This window comes from Hemitrygon akajei, chromosome 6 (assembly GCF_048418815.1).
Source record: "Hemitrygon akajei chromosome 6, sHemAka1.3, whole genome shotgun sequence".
NCBI classification, from domain to species: domain Eukaryota; kingdom Metazoa; phylum Chordata; class Chondrichthyes; order Myliobatiformes; family Dasyatidae; genus Hemitrygon; species Hemitrygon akajei.
This window is the reverse complement of record NC_133129.1, coordinates 71516319-71539537: the sequence shown is the minus strand read 5'-3', so window position 1 is coordinate 71539537 and position 23219 is coordinate 71516319. Positions and strand designations below refer to the sequence as shown.

General features: G+C 41.0%; 1 protein-coding gene across 2 annotated transcripts in view; it reads left to right on the top strand.

Annotated features, from left to right (window-relative positions):
• grin3a (glutamate receptor, ionotropic, N-methyl-D-aspartate 3A) overlaps positions 1 to 23219 on the top strand; it is a 187586-nt gene that overhangs the window by 53949 nt on the left and 110418 nt on the right. For both annotated transcript variants that reach the window (XM_073048632.1, XM_073048633.1), the window contains exon 2: positions 9270 to 9868. In XM_073048632.1, coding sequence (XP_072904733.1) covers positions 9270 to 9868 — 599 coding nt within the window. The remainder of the gene's footprint in view (positions 1 to 9269; positions 9869 to 23219) is intronic.

The following is a 23219-nucleotide window of genomic DNA, read 5'->3' as shown; positions in this document are numbered from 1 at the left end:
GCACGCCTGCCCCTTACAAAGCCATGTTGACAATCTCTAATCAGAATATGCTTTTCCAAATGCTCTGTTTCAAAGAATCCCTCCAATAGGTTGTCCACCACTTACATAAATCACCCTGGTCTATACTTCCAGGATCATCCCTTCCACCTTTCTTGAACAAAGGAATAATATTTGCCACCCACCAATTTTCTGGCACTACTCCTGTGGCCAATGAGGACGCAAACATCATCTGCAATGTTACAGCAATCTCTTCCCTTACTAACCTCGTGTATATCTTTTTCAGGCCAGGGGACTTGCCTATCCAGTTGAAAGGTCTTGGCCCAAAATGTTGACTGTTTATTCATTTCCATACATGCTACCTGACCTGCTGAGTTCCTCTAGCATTTTGTGCGTGTTGCTCTGGATTTCCAGCATCTGCAGAATCTCTTGTGTTTATGACTTACCTATCCTAATGTTTTTCAGAAGTTCCAGCACATCATTTTTTTTAACATCGATATGTTAGTTCATTAGACTGTTCTACGTTGACCTCACATTTGTCAAGATCCCTCTCACTGGTGAATACTGAGCAAAGTTTTCAGTAAAGACCTTCCCTACCTCCTCTGACTCTAAGCACATGATTCCTAATTGGTCTATTCTCACTGTATTCATCCTTCTGTTCTTCATGTACCTGTAAAACGCTTTGAGGTTTTCCTTAATGCTATGCACCAAGGCCTTCTAATGAACCCTTCTATCTCTTAAGCTCCTTTCTGGCTATCTTGTAACTTTGAAGAGCTCTGTCTGATCCTTGCTTTTTAAACCCTAAGCAAGCATCTTTCTTCCTCTCAACTAGATATTCTACATCTCTTGTCAACCATGGCTCCTTCGTCCTAGCATCGCTTCCTTGTCTCAGTGGGACAATTCTACCAAGAACCCCATGCATGTGCTCCCTAAAGGGCTTCCACATTCCCATTGTACATTTCACTGAGTATATCTATTTCCAATTTACACTCCCAGATACCTGCCAAATAGCATCACAATTCACTCTCTCTCAATTAAATACTTTCCCATAAACATATTTTCTGTTCCTATCCCTGTCCAAAACTATGGTAAAGGTCATGGAGCTGTGGTCACTGTCTTTGAAATGCTCAACCCTGAGGGATCTGAAGTTTGCAGGTTCAATGTCTATTACCAGATACAGTATGGTCTCTCCAGACAGCCTCTCTACATATTGTGTCAGGAATTCTTTCTGGACAGACCTAACAAATTTTGCCCCAGGATTTTGAAATAAATGCTGAAAATGCTGGGTACACTCAGGAGGTCAAACAACATCTGTGGAAAAAGAAACGGAATTAACTTTTCAAGTTAATGACTCTTCGTCAGAACAGAGTTTCTGGTAGTTTGCATAAATTCCCTTAATCATTTTTTCTGAGGCCTCATCTTTTGTCATAACCACTTAAGCACCACATTGCTGTGAGCATGATTTTTAAAATGGAACTAACCTTCAAATCATTGAATCATTACAACACCATTCTTTGGACTTTTAAAGGTCAAGTACATTTTTTAAGTATGGGTCATTTTTGAGACTAGTTAAAAATCTCACTGGGAAATATTTAAATGTGAACAATTTCTAAAATTATATCTCCAAGGGTGATCTTTTCCAATGACACTAATTCAACATTCAGTCAACCCTTAAAAAGGACACACATATACTTGTGAGAGCAAGATACAGTAGCAAGGAAAGTGAATGCTTTTATTTAAGAAAATCCATTTCAAACTTACAGAAATAATTGATGTGTTCTTTCTGTGCTTTTGCAGGCACACCAGCTTTCAAATACAATGACAACAGATGTTCTTAACACCTGAGAAACTATCTTGCACACAATTATTTTCTTTTGTCCTGGAAGTACAGATGATCTTTATAAAGGAAGGTCAGATAAAGTCCTGAGCAATTTGTTCTAAATGAAAAGTTCAAGTTGATAGGGTTACTGCTCTTAATTCAAGTTGCACAATTGCAAGGTACTATTGAAACTATTAACACTCCTCAATGGAAAGAGAAATTCTACTGTCAATGTACATCAGCAGTTATGTGTACAAACTGTGTGTTAGTGCAAGGAAAGTTAAAATATGGAGCTCGCTCCCAGTTGTTTTAGGAAGTGATCTATTCAAGGAAGGTAATTACCTTGAAATTAGGTCACTGTAACACTGTCTTTTTCAGCACTACATCATAGAAAATCAATATTTTTGATCTTGAATGCTGGTCGTCAGGTCAACTCACTCAATCCTGTACATCTGTACATTCGACCAGACACGTTCTGTCACTAATCATGGTGTCCGTGGATGATGTGTTTTTCAATTTGGGTGCATGCATAATTGCATCATTCTGATTGTAAAGCTGTTTTAGAGCATTGCTGCTAGAAATTGGGTCACTTTATTCCAAAGTGCACTTGTGAATGGCCAACCTCCTCTCTGTCTTGCCATTTTTGTCAGCCCCACCCACTTCACTTCTAGGATTAAAAATGCTGACTTGAAGATAACATCTCCAGCCTGTGAAAATATTTTAATGACCTCAAAGTTCAAACGCTGGCAAAGACCAAAGGGAACATCTCATTGCTATAAATACCTATTAACTTGATAAAATTGTTCAGACTCTTCATATCATTTTCTGACTCTGTAAAATAAAATGATTATCTTCATTCTTGATTCTCTCTCTGCATCAAGCATAATTCCTGAAAAGAGACTCAAATAAGAATTAACAAAGTTATCTGAATTTTGCACCCGTTGTAATGCATTAGTTTCCAGTGGGAGCTTTGTCTGTTGCTCTCTTCATCTCCTTTTCATGACAACCTATTCAATGCTCATACTGGTTGAGTGCCTAACACAAAGAGGAAAATACACTAATGTAAATGGTTTAATATTGGTTAAAGATCACAGTCTCCTAATTTAGCAACATATGAGACATAAAACTCATTGTGTTACTGTAATAGGCTGAATTAAACAGACCCAAAAGTGTCCACGAAATGTGGTAGCATATACATACAACAAAGTAAATTAAACCTAATTTATTATCATAAAATAGAAAGCACAAATAAACCATGCTAAATACTACATACCAAGTTTCTGCAAGGCACAAAGATTTCAGGGCTCACAATTCTTAGTCACCACTTTATTCCAACTCCAAATTCCGACTCTTGTGAAGCCACCCCTGGGTCCTAGGCACTGATCATGATTTCTGGCCCTTGGTGAAGTCCAATGAAACTGGGAAAGGCAGCCCAATATAATCACTTACGTCATAAGGCAGAGAGATCCAGAAACAGATAAATTCTTTGCTCTTATATTAATTCAGTCTGTTTTTGTTGTTCAAACTCATCCTTGTCAATTAAGACAATATTCAGCGTACTCTTATCTATCAATTAGACATTTTAATGATCACTCTTCATCCACAAAAGAATCCATCAACACAAGAAAATTTGCAGATGCTGGAAATCCAAAGCAACACACACAAGATGCTGGAGGAGCTCAGCAGGCCAGGCAATATCTATGGAAACAGTCAACGTTCCTGATGAAGGGTCTCGGCCAGAAACGTCCACTGTTTATTCTTTTCCGACATTACTCACCAACAGATGTATAGACCCCACATGCTAAGAGTTCAGATGGGTCTAAACTGTCATTTTCACCTTCCAGACATTCATCTAATGTTTTATAAAACCTTATAGAACATACTTCATCCCTTGAATGTCTGGCAGGTTAAAAACACATAGAACTCTTCCTTCTGCTTAAAATGAAGAATACTTATTAATATTCCTTGAATGATTAAAACTAAGATTATGACCATTATTAAAATATGAGAAATCATACAGATCCAAGGATTAACCTCAGCATTCACATTAAAATATTAATGCCCTCATCCCTAAGAGATATTGAGAACATTTCATTGACAATTCAAACAGAATGAGTAAGATTTACAAACTCTACATTGTGACCAGGGATGCAAGAGTCAAATTACAATCAAATTGGTACTTTGCTTGTTTCATAGGAAAATGTCTTATGAGGCCAGTTACTCTGGGTTTACAGCATTCCCTCACACTTAAAGGTGTCCCAATTAGCATATATCACCTAATGTATACCTTGCCCCAAAACGAACATAATTTTCACAAATAACAAGGTTGGCTGTGGCTTGTTGGGTCTCAACAGAAGTCTGGTGTCCAACAAAACACAAAACAAGCATTAAAATGAAAACATTTAGGCAGGAACTTTTAAAATCATAAGCACACAAAGAGGTAGAAATATTTTCATTTTATGTCTGTCAGTTTACTATTATCCACATACACATGATGGGTCTGTCCTCATACCATCACCCAGTGTGTATATTTCCTTGTCCATGGGTGATAATCTCACCCTCCATTGGAGCGGAAGAGGGTATGTCAGAAACACTTTACCCTCCCCCTTGCAGAATTGAATCGACTCTCTATCAGCGCATTCAGTTGTGCCATCAGGAACACAAGGAATAGATTGTCCTGTCATCAACGAAAAGGTAGTACCTCCTTTCAAGGGACTGTTCCTCAAATTATACAAATCACGGAGAAGGACAGGTAACCATCCAGGTAAGGTATGGTTAGAATAAGTAAACAAATTTGCTGTTTTAAAAGGCCATTTATTTGTTCAATCAGACCACTTACCTGAGGATAATAACAGTCATGGAAGACCCACCAAACACCATTATAGACAGCCCACTCTTGTACCACGGAACCCAAAATATTAAAGTCATTATCGGATTGAATTTCAAGGGGAATAATGTATACAGAAACAAGATGGTTTAATCTCTGTAGGTACCATCCTGATTAGTTTTAACAGTAAGGATTGCCATCAAAAGACCAGAATAAGTGTCTACCACAGAGAGGGGGTACTGGAATTGCTTCTGTAAATGAAGGGGACCATCATAATCTATTTACCAAATCTGAGCAGGGGCACGTCCCGGGCGAATATTAGCCAACGGTCATTATAAAAACTGTTGGATCTTAATTCCTAAACATAGCCCATAAGCTACATCATTGGGAAGAAATAACCCCCCACGCAAAACACGCTGGAAGAACTCAGCAGGTCGGACAGCATCCGAGGAAACGAGCAGTCAACGTTTCGGGCCGAGGCCCTTTGTCAGGATTGAAGAGGGAGGGGGCAGGGACCCTATAAAGAAGGTGAGGGGAGGGTGGGAAGGTGAAGGCTGGTAGGTGCCAGGTGAAAAACCAGTAAGGGGAAAGATCAAGGGGTGGGGGAGGGGAAGTAGGCAGGGGATAGCCAGGAAAGGTGAAGTAGGAATGTAAGGGGAAAGCACTATGGGTAGTAGAAGGAGACTGAACTATCAGGGAGGTGATAGGCAGCTGGAGGAGGAGGCAGAGTGAAACTAGGATGGGGGAAGGGAGGGGTAGGGAGTTACTGGAAGTTGGAGAATTCAATGTTCATGCCAAAGGGCTGGAGACTACCCAGACAGTATATGAGGTGTTGCTCCTCCAACCTGAGTTTGGCCTCATCATGGCAGTAGAGGAGGCCATGTATGGACATATCCAAATGGGAATGTGAAGTGGGTGGCAACCGGGAGATCCTGTCTGTTGTGGCAGACAGAGTGGAGGTGCTCGAAGAAGCGCTCCCCCAGTCTGCGTTGGGTCTCATCAATGTAGAGCAGGCTGCACCGGGAGCACCGGATGCAACAGACGACCCCGACAGACTCACGAGTGAAGTGTTGCCTCACTTTGGGGCCCTGAATGGTGGTAAGAGAGGAGGTGTAGGGACAAGTGTAGCACTTAGCTGAGAGTGAGGTGTCACTGTGTCAACACAGGTGAGTTTGTCAGCGCTGTTGCCAAACCTTGTCATTGGCAAATCATCTTTCATATGTTCATCGACATGGTAAGTGGCAATGGTACTGGATGATGATTGATTCTAAATGTCTTTCCATAACTCTGCTCCCCAAATAGGCGCTCCATAACAGTAGACAACTGTTGGTTTCAATGGAGTAAGCAGACAGCACGCCCATTAGAAACAGCCCTAGAATCAGTATTAATATGGGCTCCTTTGGTATCATACATAATATCTCTATGCACTGCTGCAAGCTCTGCATATTGACTTGACCCATCAGAACCTTCCCCCTAAGGAACTTGTTGGGTGAGGAGTTAAAGGCAACAGCCTTCAAACAACAATGACCATTCTTCCATATCGGAGAGCTGTTGATGAAACAAGCCTGCTGATGCTGAGCAGGGGTCATAAAGATAAAATGGAACAGGCAAAACTTCAACCAGACTAGGATCAGCCACGGGTGGCATAGCCTGAGGGGACTCAGCAACTAGTTCATGCGTTTTATTAATTCTGTCCAGTCTCTTTGATGCTTGTTCAGAAATACCACTTCCACTTGACAATTGAACTCTATTGCACACTCACCTTATGGGTGAGTGTGTCAGAGAGTACACATCCCATAATGAGAAGGTCAGGGTGGAGAGGGATGAGAGAATCTCCCATCTGTGTTTCTGTCTTTATCAAAACCCAGTAGCAGGCAAGAAGTTGTTTCTCAGATGCAGTGTATCAGGTAGCAGTATCAGGACCCAAAACCCAAAGCCATATTTTTTTTCCTTCACACTTCTGCCACAGGCTCTAGAAAGCCACATCATCTTTAACAGAAACTTGCAGTTCAAAGGGGAGGCCCACTCATGAGGCGATGGGAAAGGCCGCGGTGACAGCCTCCTTTGCAGCCTCAAAAGCTGATTGTTGCTCGAGGTCCCATACAAAACAAAATGTCTTTCTGGTCATGGCTTACAAGGGCTGGAGGAGCAAAATCAAATGGGATATGTGATGCCACCCAGTATCCCAAAAGTCCAACAAAACGTTGGCTTCTTGTTTTGTCATAGGGGGTGCTATGTCTAGGATCTTATTTCTGACTTTATCAGAATTATTCTAACAGCTTTAGTCCATTGTAGCTGGGCCCTGTATTCTATGGGGGTTAATTTCCCCATCCCTGAATTGCATGTGATCAATCAAAGTATAAAGGGCTTCAGAAACCTCAGTTTCAGAGGATCCCTGCAATGCCACATAATCTATATAGTCAGCTACCTTAATGCTGAGGAGTACAACATACTCATGCAAATCCCATGCCAACACACTATGGCAAGCAGTAGGACTATGGACATTTCCCTGTGGAAGTTGTGTAAAGGTGAACTGAAGGCCCTTCCATGTAAAACTGATCTTGGGACTGCTCAGCAATAGGGATGGAGGAGAAATCCCTATTGCTGAGCAGTCAATATGGCCAAATCAATAACAGCATAATAACTGTCAGTCCCACTGGAAAGGTCCTCAATCAGGGTCACAATGTCTAGAATAGCTGTGGCCAGTGGAGGGGCAAACCAAGTTAACTGGCAATAATCAATTGTCATATGTTATGAACCATCTGGTTTCTGAACTGTCTATAAAGGGCTTTTATAAGGAGATAGGGCAATTCGAAGCCCCCCTCCCCAAGTTTAAAAGGAATTTGACTGTCTGAATGATTTCTTTGTGCTCTCACAGGATATGATATTGCTTGACAACTGCTATTTGAGATGACAAGGGTATAAAGACAGATTCCCATTTTGCCTTTCCAACCAGAATAGACACAATCTTATTATAATAAGATTGTAATATATATATATAAAATATAATAATATTATAATAATACAAAAAAAGCAAATTTGCCAAAGGGTGTCATGACGGAAGTTCACTTTAACAAATCAATTCCCAAAATGTTTTCAAGTACTTGGGGATGAGCACCGGGTCAGACCAAGGAAGTCCCTCGCAGTCAAAAAAATCCACCCCACTTGAGATAAGAATTCCTCTTTGAAGCAAAAGCTTTACACCTAAAGCATTGTGATAATGCACAGGCAATTCAACAAATACCTTCTTCCAACTTTTAAGAGGACTCCATATGCCAGAACATTAACCAATGATCCACAATCCTCAGTTATCCATCCATCCAGGGACCTGATAAGTCTTGGGTATGATTTGACTCGACTTGCTTGTCCACTTCCACAGCTTTCTGGACCCGCTCATAGTGCCAAAGTGTGATGTGCTGGATTAGCCAGACCCAATAATTCAAGAGTTCAGGAGAAGTTGTAATAAGCATACAACCATAACAAAGTAACCTAAGCCTAATTTATTATTATAAAATAGAAAGCAAAAATAAACCACACAAAATAGCAAGTCTTAAAGATTTCCACAAAGATTGCTGCAAGGCACAAAAAATGTCAAGGCTCACAATTCTTTGTCATCACTTCACTGTTGCTGTTGTCAGGGATCTCTAAACTCCAATTCACACATGAAACAACCCTTGGGTCCCAGGAGCCAATTGTGATCTCTGGCCCTTGGTGAAGTCCAACAAAACCGGGAAAGGCAACCCAATATATTCACAAGCTTCACAAGGCAGAGAGATGCAGAAATAGACAAACTCTTTTTTCTTACACTAACTCGGCCTGTTTTTATTTTCAAGCCTGTATCCATTAAACACTGTGTTCTGCTTACCCTCATAAATCAATTAGACATTTTAATGGTCACTCTTCAACCATTAATTCATCAAATGTTTTGGACACAACATACCCTTGGACTTACAAAAGAACATTAATGTCTACATATAAACAATAAGCCTGAATCCAAACAAAACCAATTTATCAAGCCAACTATCAAAACACTTGACAGACACTCGGCAAACATTTCTCACTAACAGAGAATTGACCCTGGATGCTAAGAGTTCAGAAAGAGCTTAATTGTCATTTTGACCTTCCAGACATTCAGTGAATGTTTTACAAAATCTAATATAACACAGTTTTATAGAAATCAAAATTTGCTTTGGCATCATTAGTACACAGGGGTATTAAAGATATATTAGTAATTAATTCAAAAACATTCATAAAAACATAAAATAGGAGCAGAGGTAAGCCATTCAGCTACTTCATCTGTCCTACCATTCAAAAAGATCGTAGTTTATTTAATCTTTCTCCAGTCCTATAACTTTTGCAGATAATCCAAATATTTCTCAACTGCAGTTCTGAAGGTACAGTACAGCCTTAAAAGATCATTCCCTTACCTCTTAGACTATGGCTCTTAATTTTAGCTCCACTCCACCAACCTTGTTCCATGTGTTCCCTCACCTAGCCGCCATCTAAGGGAGAATCGTCACAGTATCCACTCAATCAAATTTACACTGGTTTGAATTCCACAGATTAAAAACACACTGGAAGTTTAATTTTTTTGTGCTGATCTATTCTTTTTATTGATTGATACAGAATCCCCTCCATCTGCAGATGAGCCTGGAAAATTCTCACCCCACCCACGCAGACATTCTTATTTTTCTCCTGACGATGAATAGTTGGTACGACGTCAGCCTGGTTCTGTGCCAAGAGTGGAATGTGACCAACTTCCTCAGCCTTTTGTATAACAATTCCAAGTTTCACCTCGGGACCATTTTCAACATCACAGAAGACAGTGATGACAATGATTTTCTCAGTTACCTGCAAGGGTACTTGGCTGCAGCTAAAGAGGTGTCTTTGTCCATCATCACTTTTGGCTGTGATATTGACCACTTCCAAAAGATTTTCCAGTTGGCAGCAAACTACGGATTGACACTGGCAGAACACCATTGGATTCTAGGTGACTCTCAAAATGTGGAGCAGCTAAGGACTGAGGGATTTCCCATGGGTCTGTTGGCCCATGGTAAAACGACTGAACCTGTTTTCCACAACTATGTACAGGATGCATTGGAACTGATAGCCAGAGCAGTAACCACTGCAGCCTATGTCAGACCAGATTTGGCACTCATTCCAACTACAACGAACTGCATGCATTGGGAAGAAATTAACATAACATCAGGCCAGTTTCTTTCAAGGTAAGATTCACTGCCTTGAAGAGTGTAATTAGTAATGGCATTAATCATAGAGTCACCATGATAAGTGAAATTTTGTGGAAAGCAGATGCTGGAAATTGCTGGAAATACTCAGCAGGTCAGGCAGTATCTGTGGAGAGAAACAGAATTAAAATTTCAGGTTAAAAAACAAGTATTGGAAACAATCATGAGGTCAGAGGTGTGTTACGGGCAGCACTGCTGTGCAGGGAACCTGAGGTGAGTCTAGCCCCCCCCCCCCCCATTGCTGTGTCAGGAAGCTGGTTTGATTCCAGCAATGAACTGCCCACAGCTTAGTGAGAGCTGGAGGTGGGTGGTGTGATTTCTCAGCATTGAGAGATGGGATTCTTTTCTCAGTGGCATGGCTATTGCTTGCCAATACTGGGAGTGAGTACATCTACTCTGTGTATGTTCAGACTACCTGGATCCTATGGTCCCTCTTTTACAAATTCCTCTTTGTTGTAGCGGAACCTGCTGGATTCTGATATTTTATTTGGTTGCACAGCTAACTCCTTGAGCTTTTACTACAAGGAAATCATTGGCCTTAACATATCAGTCCACTAGTGGTTAGCACTAATCAATAAGAAAATTTATTGTTAATTGGTCTGAAATTCAGATCATGCTGAAGATCGGTTTTCTTTACTGAATTATTACTCCAGACTCACAGATTCAACTCTTGAAGAAGTGGATTGAGAAATAAGTAAAAAAGTTTATATCAAACAAGCTCTGGGATATATTACAAATTTATTAGATGAAGTCCAAATTTAGTTGATTTCGACCATTAAGCTTGATCTGATGAAGAAAGAATTTACATTTAGCTGCTGACTTTTATGTTCTTAGGATGTCCTAAGGTGCTTTCTGGTCAGTGACCTACTTTTGAAGAGTATTTGCTACATTATTAGAACTACAATAGCCAATTACTCACAGCAAGGTCCCATTAATTATAATGAGCTAAAAGTCCAGTTAGTCTGAGAAGTTTTCATTTACCCTAGCAGATCATATCATGTCTACATCCTGTTTTCATTGCTCTGAAACTAAGTTGGTTTTGCCTGAATGGAAATACAATTCTCCTTTTATCCAGATTGGTAATGATGAAATACTATCCCTTTCTATTTTTGGTCAGGTATAACTCTTGGTCAGGACATCAACAAAAATTTAATTTTTTTAAACTGTGTCATTTGCTTGATAACCTGAATAAGTAAACAGAGCTTCCACTGAATATCTTGCAAGGTGGGTATCTCCTGTGGTGATATAGCACAACCATCACTGCTGAACAGAAGTGTCAGTTTGAGTTACAAATTAATCTGAATGTGCAACTATCTAATTTAACGGCAAAAGACACTGAATCAAGTTGATATTTGCAACTAGCATGCAATAAATATTTGGTCTGTACATACAATTGTCCAGTTTTCTAGATCAGTCATTTAATTTGGTGGGGATTGAATAAGTACATTTTCGATGAAAATCTAAAAAGCCAACAGATGCTCAAAATCTGAAAGAAGCATAGGTTGTGCTAGAGGGCCTTAGAGGTTCAGACAGGAACTGTAGAAAGAGAAACAGAGTTAACATTTTAGGTCAAAGGTCCTTTATCAGCCCATAATGGGCTTTGTAAAATAAACTGAAAAAAAAATGTGGTTCAAGTCTTTTTGTCTTAAGGACTATTTATTATCAGTGTTGCTTTCCCAAATCTGTTCATTTTCTCTGTTGGTTTAATACATGGTGCATATATTTCCAGCATCATTAATTTCCCAATCTCAATAGGAAAGTAACTTTGATTATCTTTTTATTTCCCCAAACAGCTTGCAAGGGAGCTCTGTGGGGATGTAAATCTTGCCACTGATTTGTCATAGTTGGCTTGATGCCCGAGCATCATCTGTCACTTTTAATGGTTCCAGGAGTTTTTATCATTACTTTCAACTTTTTATATTGTAACGAAGACTGTAATTTCAGAAGTCCTTTACATGCACTATGTGTTTGAAAGCCATATTGTCTTCCATTATTTACAACTCAAAGAACATGAAAGGATTAGTTAGCTGATTTGCTCATTAAATGCAACGACTTCTGTGGAGTTAAAAGTGGCTTCAATTCTGTTGTGAATCCAGCCTGGGTAGTAAGAGGTAATGTGTGGACAGCGCCATTGCAAAGACTTGAGTATTTAAGACAAGCTGACACCATGCAGTATGAAGCGACTGTTGTAATCTTCAATGGTGCCATCTTTCGAATGGGACTTGAGACCTTTGCTGAATAATACATTTCCTTTCAGTCCGGTATGAAGTTTGAGTTTGAGGGTGGTTCATCTCAGGAATATTCATCCTGCACTTTGTGGTAACTTTTGTTGTGGTTCTCTTGGTAAGATTTAGCCCATCCATTCTACAATATTGAATTCTGTACCCTGTCCAACATTCACTTAGTGATCTAGCCAACATTTGTTCTACTCCCTGGGTACCATTCCATTCTCCATTCCCCCTATACAGTAAGCAACATTCGTCCTGTGGTTTAGGAAACCTTCATTACAATGCCCTAAACAACATTCATCCTGGGACCCTGGCCAGCATTTTCTCCATTACCCAGGCAACATTAATTCTGGTGTCCTACCCAATCTCATCCCAACTTTTGTTTAGCTCCAGGGCTAACATTCATCCTGTGCCTGCCTCTTATTCACATCCATCCAGTCAGAGGGACATCTGACATGACCTTTACAATTCATTAATTGCAGGAGAAGGCCCAGGAACAAAAACTCCCATTTATATGGCCTTTATAGACCTTACAAAATCATTTGGCTCTGTAAATCATCCTGTCCTTTGGGTGGTACTGTCCAAAATTGGGTGTTTTTGAGAAATAGCTCAAGATCCTGCAGCTCTTACACAATAACATGAGTGCAGCAGTCATCAGCAACAGCGGCTCTGAATAGCACCTTTTAAGGGGTGCATCATTCGCTCAACTCTGCCGTTTTCATTGTAACCATTGTAACCTCACAGGCCAAAACCTCCCACAAGGAGTCCAGATTCTCCATAGGATGGATGGAGGGTTCTTTAACTTTATCAGGTTCAAGGCAAACAACAAGGTGCCAACTACTTCCATTATGCAGATGACAATGTCCTCATAGCTCTCTCTGAGGAGGATCTGCAGTGCATAATGAATGCTCTTGCCAGAGCATACAGGCTCCTGAGATTTGATCTAAACGTCAAAAAAAAAAGACATGTACTAACCTGCTTCAGATCAAGCTCCTAAACCTCCAACCATTCAAGTTGACAACATCCCCTGGAGAACACTCATCATTTCCCATATCTTGGCGGCCTTCTTTTTTTAAGAGCCAACATTGACCTTGAAATAAATTGCTGAATAGGTTGTGCAAGTGGAACTTTTGCCAGGCTGAGAAAGAGGGTTTTTGAAGATCAGAATATCAAGACCAACATTAAACTTCTGGTCTATAAAGCTTTAGTCCTTCCCTCCTTGCTATATGGAGTGGAGTCATGGACAACATACAGCAGGCACATCAAATTCCTAGAAACTTCCAAACAAAGATGCCTCCGAAAGATTCTGAGAGTTAGCTGGAAGAACAAGCATACTAACTCCAGCATCCCGGAGGAAGCTAACATTAGCTCCATAGTTACAGTTGTGACTCAACACCAACTGCAATGGATTGGCCACATCATCCGTATGCTCACTCCTGGAAGAGAGAAAAAGCAGTTCAAGGACAATGTCAAGACACACCTGAGGAAGTGCCACATCAACCTGAATGAATGGGAGAAATTAGCACAGGGTAGGGGAAGCTGGAGATGGAGTATCCGTGAAGGGACTGCACAACTCGAAGAATACCTTCTCTGTGCCGCTGAGACTAAGCAGCTTCAACGTAAGGACAGACTGGGAAAAGCCCAATCAGCCACATCCACCACCTCAATGACCTACACCTACCAACAATTCAATAGGACTTGTGGACCACCTCTTCAGTCATCTCAAGGCCTACAAATGAGCAGGACAACCCCCAGGAGAAGAATCATACTCGACTACAAGTGATCGCTGATGATGATGATTCACATCAGTTCCCTGTATATATTCAGCACATTGTCCTGGTCAAAACTCAGTTTGCTCCCTGACCAACATTCATCATGCACTCTTTAAATGTTATTCTCTTAAACTATTTGCAAAATTCTCTCCTGAATTATCAAATCTTAAAAACAGATTATCTATAAGAAGATAAGAAATTGGAACATCTGTAGGCCATATGGTTTCTTGAACATATTGTGCTGTTTAATGAAATCATGCTTCACAAAGCTCAACATTCCTGTCTGTTCCCCATTATGTCCTGATTTCCCTATAGACCAAAGTAATGTTTATCTTGGTCTAGAGTGTATTCAACAATACAGCATCCATTGCTTTCTGAGGTAAGAAAGTACAAATATTCATTATCCTCTGAGAGAAGAAATACCTCCTGATCTTCATACATCAGTGAAACCTTATTCTGTAACTATATCTTCCGGTTCTGTATTCTTCCAGAAGGAGACAGCTATATCTCCCAGTTCTATATTCCTCTAGGAGCAGAAACTATATCTCCCATTTCTGTGTTTCTCCAAGAGGGGAAACATCCACTACCTGTGTGAAATCTACCTTGCTGGATGCCCTCAGAATCTCAAGTTTCAGTAATATCCAATTTAATTCATATAAAATCCAACTTACTCAGCCTTTCTGTCCATGTCATCCCATCAGTCCAGAACTCAACCTCCCCTGTACTGATTGCACTGCAACTAAGTACCTCCTTAAATCTGAAAACCAAAACTGAAGTACGGCAGGTGTGATTGTACCAATGCTCCGTAACACGGAAGAAACTTTCCCATTTTCTTTCTCCAACCTCTGTGAAACCATTTGCCATCCCAATAAGTTACTGTCATCAACATCATCATTATGTACCCTGTCATGACATGAGTGATCATGATCTTTATGACCATGATTGTTATTGGCAAATTTTTGCTCAGAAGTGGATTGCCATTGCTTTCTTCTGGGCAGTGACTTTAGAAGATGGGTGACCCCAGCCATTATCAATACCATTTAGAGATTGTCTGCCTGGCATCAGTGGTCGCATAACCAGGACCTGTTCCCATGACTTTATGTGACCCTGATTGGGGGGCCAAACAGGTGGCACACCTTGCCAAAGGGTGACATGCTGGCTAGTGGAGGGAAGGAGTGCCTTACACCTCCTTTCGTAGATAAATATCTCCACCCTGCCACCCTGCATCTGCGTGATAACATATAACCATATAAAAATTACAGCACGGAAACAGTCCATCTCGGCCCTTCTAGTCCGTGCCGATGCTTACTCTCACCTAGTCCCAGTGGCCTGCACTCATCCCATAACCCTCCATTCCTTTCCTGTCCATATACCTATCCAATTTTACTTTAAATGACAATACCGAACCTGCCTCTGCCACTTCTACTGGAAGCTCGTTCCACACAGCTACCACTCTCTGAGTAAAGAAATTCCCCCTCGTGTTACCCTTAAATTTTTGCCACCAAACTCTCAAATCATGTCTTCTTGTTTGAGTCTCCCCTACTCTCAATGGAAAAAGCCTATCCACATCAACTCGATCTATCCCCCTCATTATTTTAAATACCTCTATCAAGTCCCCCCTCAACCTTCTACGCTCCAAAGAATAAAGACCTAACTTGTTCAACCTTTCTCTGTAACTTGGGAGCTGAAACACAGGTAACATTCTAGTAAATCTTCTCTGTACTCTCTCTATTTTGTTGATATCTTTCCTATAATTCAGTGACCAGAACTGTACACAATACTCCAAATTCGGCCTTAGCAATGCCTTGTACAATTTTAACATTACATCCCAACTCCTATACTCAATGCTCTGATTTATAAAGGCCAGCATACCAAACGCTTTCTTCACCACCCTATCCACATGAGATTCCACCTTCAGGGAACTACGCACCATTATTCCTAGATCACTCTGTTCTACTACCCTCTTCAATGCCCTACCATTTACCATGTATAAACATTTCTGTGTTTTATATGCAGCAAACTCAGATCCCAATGTACAGTAACATTCTATAGTCTTTCCATTTAAGTAATCCTCTTGTTTTTTTTTTACTCATCCGACCAAGGTAGCTTCTCTGACATTTCAGAGTGCTAGTCTCTGGAGATTAATCAAATTGTTATTTGTGGAATTCTGCTGTCTACTAATTGGTTGCTGCCCTTCCCACCTTTTGACAGAGACCACACTAAAGTGAAAATTTAGTTGACAGTAGAGTACCTTGTGAAGTGCTGAGATTATGAAAGGTGTTATACAAATGTATGCCTTTCCTTAGGTAGGCAACCTTCTTATGTGAAGGAAACTTCAAAAGCACAGACAAAAAAAATCTGTCATTGATTCTGAGTCTGCACCAGCATCAAGTTCTGCTGTTAGATAATTTCAGCAGAAAAACAATGGTATGGAATTGGCTCAGTAACTTCAAAAGAAGACTTACATAGACAAATATTAGGCTGAAATAATTGGGCTGTAAATGCTATCCAGGCAGTCCTGCATCTTTTAATAGATGGAATCAGTGTCTGTGAAATTAATTTGATGCTCATTGTGATTACACTGTCATCTTAATTCATAATTACTCCAGACATTAGTAATAAATCATTGTATGTTGCATCAACCTAATTCTTGCATCACCTGCTGGTCTGAATGGAATGTTAAGTAAAGAGGGCCTGATTTTTAATGATCTCCTTTTATAATGGATGGCTGAAAGGAACCAATTTGAATTTGGACCTTGGCCAATTGTCAACCAATTTTTCTCCGTCCATTTAAGCAGTGCTTCTGGCCAAATGCATTCCTCTGCACATTCTTAACTAAAATGAAATGGACTGGCTGCAACTTCAGATGCAGTAGCAAATGTTACACTTGGAGCCAGCCACAAACCACGTTAACATCCTGAATGTGCTCTATTGGTGAGAGTATTGCTACTACCAGCCCATCTCGGGAGTCACTGTCCTACCGAATAAACTTAATAAATAGAAATCCCAGACTGTGAGCTCATAATTTCACCATTTGCCTACCCTTTCAGACTAGATGAGGATAAGAACATAAGAAACAGGAATAGGCCAGGCAACTTTGAAGAAAGACTTTATTAGAATACTCTCAAATCATGTCTTCTTGTTTGAATCTCCCCTACTCTCAATGGAAAAAGCCTATCCACGTCAACTCGATCTATCCCCCTCATTATTTTAAATACCTCTATCAAGTCCCCCCTCAACCTTCTACGCTCCAAAGTATTAGGTTGGAATAATCTGGATAGAAATGCGCTGCAAGAAATCTATCCTACACCTTTTTGTAGATGGAATCACAACACTATAAGACCATCAGTAATAAGAGCAGAATTAGGCTATTCAGCTGATTTGTAGTTCAAATGCAGTCTCATCTACACCTTATAAAGCCTCAGCATTTCATTCTTGCTGTTACATTTTAGTCCTCTCAAAATGAATGCTAACATATCATTTGTTTTCCTCACTATCAACTCAACCTGCAAGTTAACCTGTAGAGGATCCTGCATGATGGCTGTCAAGTCTCTTTGTACTTCAAATTTCCGAATTTACTCTCAATTACAAAATAGTATATGTCTTTATTCTTTCTACCAAAGTGCATGACAATACACCTCCTTACACAATATTCCATCTGCCACTTCTTTGCGCATTCTCCTAATCTATCTAAGTCTTGCAGACTCCCAGCTTCCTCACCACCTATTTTCATATCATCCAGAAACTTGGCCACATAGCCATCAATTACATCGTCTAAGTTATTGACATTTAATGTGTAAGGTTATGGTCACAGCACGAACCCCTGCAGAATTCCACTCATCACCAAAAGCCAAACAGAAGATGCTTCCTTTATTTGCACACTTTGCCTTCTGACAGTCCGCCAATCTTCTCTCCATGCTTGTATCTTTCCTGTAATACCATGGATTCATATCTTCTTTAGCAGCCTCAAGTACAGAACCTTGTCAAAGGCCTTCTGAAAATCCACGTAAGCAACCTTCACTGGTGCAACATACACAAAACGCTGGAGGAACTCAGCAGGTCAGGCAGCACCTATGGACGGGAATAAGCAATCAACATTTCGAGGCCAGACCCTTCATCATGACTGGAAAGGAATGAGAAATAAGAAGGTGGGGGAAATTGAGGGAGTACAAACTAGAAAGTGATAGATGAAGCCAGGTGGGTAAAGAGGGGGGTGGGATGAAGTAAGAAGCTGGGAAGTGATGTAAAAGTTAAAGGGCTAGAGAAGAAGGGATCTTTACTTTATTGTCACCAAACAACTGATACTCGAGCGTACAATCATCACAGCGATATTTGATTTTGCGCTTCGCGGTCCCTGAAGTACAAATCAAAGTAAATATAATAAAAATTTAAATTATAAATCATAATTAGAAAATAGAAAAGGGAAAGTAAGCTAGTGCAAATCAGGTCCGGATATTTGGAAGGTAAGGCCCAGATCCAGGTCAGGATCCGTTCAGCAGTCTTATCACAGTTGGAAAGAAGCTGTTCCCAAACCTGGCCATACGAATCTTCAAGCTCCTGAACCTTCTCCCGGAGGGAAGAGGGACAAAAAGTGTGTTGGCTGAGTGGGTCGTGTCCTTGATTATCCTGGCAGCACTGCTCCGACAGCGTGCGGTGTAAAGTGAGTCCAAGGATGAAAGATTGGTTTGTGCGATGTGCTGGGCTGTGTTCACGATCTTTTGCAGCTTCTTCCGGTCTTGGACAGGACAACTTCCATACCAGGTTGTGATGCACCCTAGAAAAATGCTTTCTATGGTGCATCTATAAAAATTAGTGAGGGATTTAGAGGACAGGCCAAATTTCTTCAGCTTTCTCAGGAAGTAAAGGAGCTGGTAGGCCTTCTTGGCAGTGGATTCTGCTTGGTTAGACCAAGTCAGGTCATTTGTGATATTCACCCTGAGGAACTTAAAGCTTTTGACCTGTTCCACCTACGCACCTGATAGGAGAGGATCTGATAGGAGAGGGGAATAGACCACGGCAGAAAGGAAAGGAGGGAATTGTAGGCAGGTGAGATGAAGAGATAAGAGGAAGGCCAGAGTGGGGAAAAGAAGAGGGACAGGGAATGAGGGAACTTACTAAAGGTTGGAGAAATTGATGTTCATGCCATTGGGTTAGAGGCTACCTAGACGGAATATAAAATATTGCTGTCACAATCATGGGAGGAGTTCACATACTGTACAAGCATGGTTGTCAATAAAGTTCAGTTGAGTTTCTTGCATGCTGCAGACTTGGTGTGCTCTTCACTATCCCTCAATAATGAATACAACATGGTGTCAGAAGTGGTTGATCATCAATGAATTGGTGCTACAGATCATGTGAAATCCCCAGCAAGAAAGAAATTGCATTGACTCTTCTTGTTTGCATATATCTATGAAAAATATCCAGAGATTTATCAACATAAACTGCCTATGCTAGTTTGCTAACCTTGAGGCATGAGTTGAGAAAGGGCCTGGTTTGCTAGGCAACACCTTCAAGCTATACCCAAAAGTGGATACATTGTAATATTCATGTTGGCCAATAGCCTGCAGAAGTGCACAAAGACACAGACACATTAGACAAGTCAAGGAAGATAGTCAAACTCTCAGGAAGAGGAAAGAAGACTTTTGTAGTCCAAGTAAATAAAATAATATAACAAACAAGCAGGAGAATGGAGCAAATACCTGCAATAGCTAATCTATTTACCTAATAAGGTCCCCGTCCCCTGAGTCATTTGATTTCTCTAAACCAGGGGACTTTGAGAGATGGCTCAGACACTTGGAGAGATTTAGGGGTTCAAGCAATCTCACTCGGGCTTCAGAAGAGAATCAAATAAGCACACTGATATACCGCATTGGTGACAAAGCGGGTAGATTAGGACTGACAGATGCTCAGCTAAAGGAGTACAAATTCAAAGAAATATGAGAAGGCAAAGTTTAACTCTGAAAAAAATGAGCCAGATGAAAGTCTAAATGACTTCATCACAGCATTGTATGCCCTGTCAGACAACTGTGCATATTGAAATCTGAGAGATGAGCTCATTAGAGACAGCATTGTCGTCAAGGTACTAGACACCAAATTATCAGAGAGACTTCAGTTGCAGCAAATCTCACACTAGAGAAAAGTATTACTATGGTCCAACAGAGTGAGAATGTTTGTCAGTAACAGATAGAACTCAGGCATGAAGATGAAACTGAAGGAAGGCTAGAAGCTGTACAAAAAGAAGGGTATGAAAAGGTGCAGTCAGAAGGACAACAGAAAGAAGTGATAGTAGAGCTTAGCGCAACCAAAACAGACAAGCTAAACAAAGAGCAGGTAAAATGTCCAACTGCAGGAGATGTAGCAAGTTTGCATTCCACATCAAAGAGCTCTGTCCAGCAAAAGAAGTAAAACGCCACCAATACAATACAGCTGGCCATTAAAAGCCAATGTCACTCAAAAACAATTCTTCAGGAGATCAAGGAAGATCATGATTCAGACAAAGAGAGAGCTTTCCTTGGAGCTTTAGATTCAAATAGACCAAGCTGGTATACTATGGTTCAGTTGAAAAATGAGGCGGTGACATTCAAAATGGACACTGGGCAGATATCACAGCCATCCCAGAATGTCTGCTCATAAAACTGATGAAGAAAACAAGTGTTATGCTAAACCCAAGGAAGGAAGTGCTCAGGGGCCAAGGAAATTCAGTGTGAAAGGAATGCATAAAAATGAAAAACAGTTGAAAGAGGATGCCTTTGTTGTTCGGAATCTCTTCTCACCACTACTGGGACAGCGTGCCATTGAGAAGCTGAACCTCATTACAAGATTGGATTTGGTAAACAGTGTTCAGTGGCAGAAGTAGTACCTGGAGTTGTTCACAGGCCTGGGGGTACTGAAAGAAGAGTACCTTATCCAACTGAGGCCAGGAGTGACACCCTCTTCTCTGACCACAGCGAGGCATATACCAGTCTCAATGATAAACAAGGTCAAAGCTGAACTTGAAAGAATGGAGGTGCATGACATCATAACGAGAGTGAATAGTCCTACTGACAGGTATTGCAGGTATTGTTCCTCTTCTCAAGCCAGATGGTACAGTGAGAACCTGTGTTGATCTAACAAAACTGGATATACGGTGAGGTGGAAGAAGTTTATTTTGCCCTCTGTTGAGAACACATTTGGTATGCGGGGTGGACAAAAGTGTTTCACCAAACTACATGCATACTCAAGGTTCTGGCAGATCCATTCAGCTCCTTGGTCACAAAAGCTCTCAACCTTTATCACACCATATGAATCCTATGCTGACAAAATACTCTGTTTTGGCATCTCATCAGCCCCTAAACTCATACCGATGTGGATGGATCAAATTTTGGAGTGTCTGGAAAGAGTAATCATCTTCAGATGCTTAAGTGAGGAAAATGGTAAAAGAATGGAAGCTGTCTTGGAGAAACTGAAGTGGGCTGGAATCACCCTAAACAAAAAGAAATATGAATTTGCAAAGTTGGGGGTGAAGTTCTTAGGCCGCCAACTGTCCTCAGAGAGAGGGTAACCAGATTCAGATAAACTCGCAGGAGTTCAGAGCAGGGAACCAACTACAAATATGTCAGAGATCCACAGCAGTTTCCTTGGCATGGTAAATCAGCTGGGAAAGTTCATTCTGGACTTGACAGAGGAACCAAAGCCACTATGTGACCTCCTCTCTCAGAGAAACATTTGGACCTGGGATGCATCACAGAAGAAGTCATTCTCATCACTTAAAGCAGAGATTATCTCTCCAACAACATTGGCATTCTTTGATCCAAGCAAAGCAACCAAGATCTCAACAGACCTTTGGCCTTTGACCTTTGGCCTAGGGGACATGCTCAAGCAATACTGCAGTGGTGTACGGAAACCGGTGGCATATGCAACAAAAGCACTGGTTCATACTGAACAGCATTACGCCAATATCAAACGGAGATGCTGGCTCTTGTGTAGGCTTGTGAAGTCCTCAGCTGCTACTTGATAGGCATTAAATTCCCACTTGAAAGAGATCACAAGCCACTTGTCAGGCTCCTCAACTTGAAACACTTGGATGACTTACCGCCACATCTGCAAAGATTCAGAATGAGGCTTATACAAATTGTTATGACATTGAACATGTCCCTGGCAAATCTTTCACACCAGGTATTCTGTCAAGGATTCCATGCAAGCAAAAGTCAGTGGATGGAAGCTAACTCCACCGTCATGAAAGATATCAACATCTACTTAGCTCAGGTACATGAAAACTTTCCTACATCACAGAGTAAATGGGATCAAATTCTCACTGAGTTGAAAAAGGTCCAAATCTGCAGTGAGATCATGCAATACTGTGAGTATGGATGACTGGATAGCTATTCCAAAATCAACTCATGAACTCAGAGATCTTACTGGCTTAGAAACATAGAAACACTGAAAAGAGAAACATAGAAAACATACAGCACAATACAGGCCCTTCGGCCCACAAAGCTGTGCCAAACACATTCCTACCTTAGAACTAATTAGGCTTTACCTATAGCCGTGTAAGCTCCATGTAGCCACCCAGGAGTCTCTTAAAAGACCCTATCGTTTCCGCCTCCACCACCGCTGCTGGCAGCCCATTCCACGTACTCACCACTCTCTGTGTAAAAAACTTACCTGTGATATCTCCTCTGCCCCTACTTCCAAGCACTTTAAAACTATGCCCTCTTGTGCTAGCCATTTCAGCCCTGGGGAAAAGCCTCTGACTATCCACACGATCAATATCTCTCATCATCTTATACACCTCTATCAAGTCACTTCTCATCCTCCATCACTCCAAGGAGAAAACTCAGAGTTCATTCAACCTATCCTCATAAGGCATGTTCCCCAATCCAGGCAACATCCTTGTAAATCTCATCTGCACCTTTTCTATGGTGTCCACGTCCTTCCTATAGTGAGGCAACCAGAATTGAGCACAGTACTCCATGAGAGGTCTCACCAAGGTCCTATATAGCTGCAACATTACCTCTTAGACCTTAAACTCAATCCCACGATTGATGAAGGCCAACGCAGTGTATGCCTTCTTAACCACAGAGTCAACCTGCGTAGCAGCTTTGAGTGTCCTATGGACTCAGACCCTAAGATGCCTTTGATCCTCCACACTGCCAAGAGTTTTACCATTAATACTGTATTCTGCCATTATATTTGACCTACCAAAATGAACCACTTCACACTTATCTGGGTTGAACTACATCTGCCACTTCTCAGCCCAGTTTTGCATCCTATCAATGTCCCGTTGTAACCTCTGACAGCTCTCCACACTATCCACAACACCCCCAACCTTTATGTCATCAGCAAATTTTC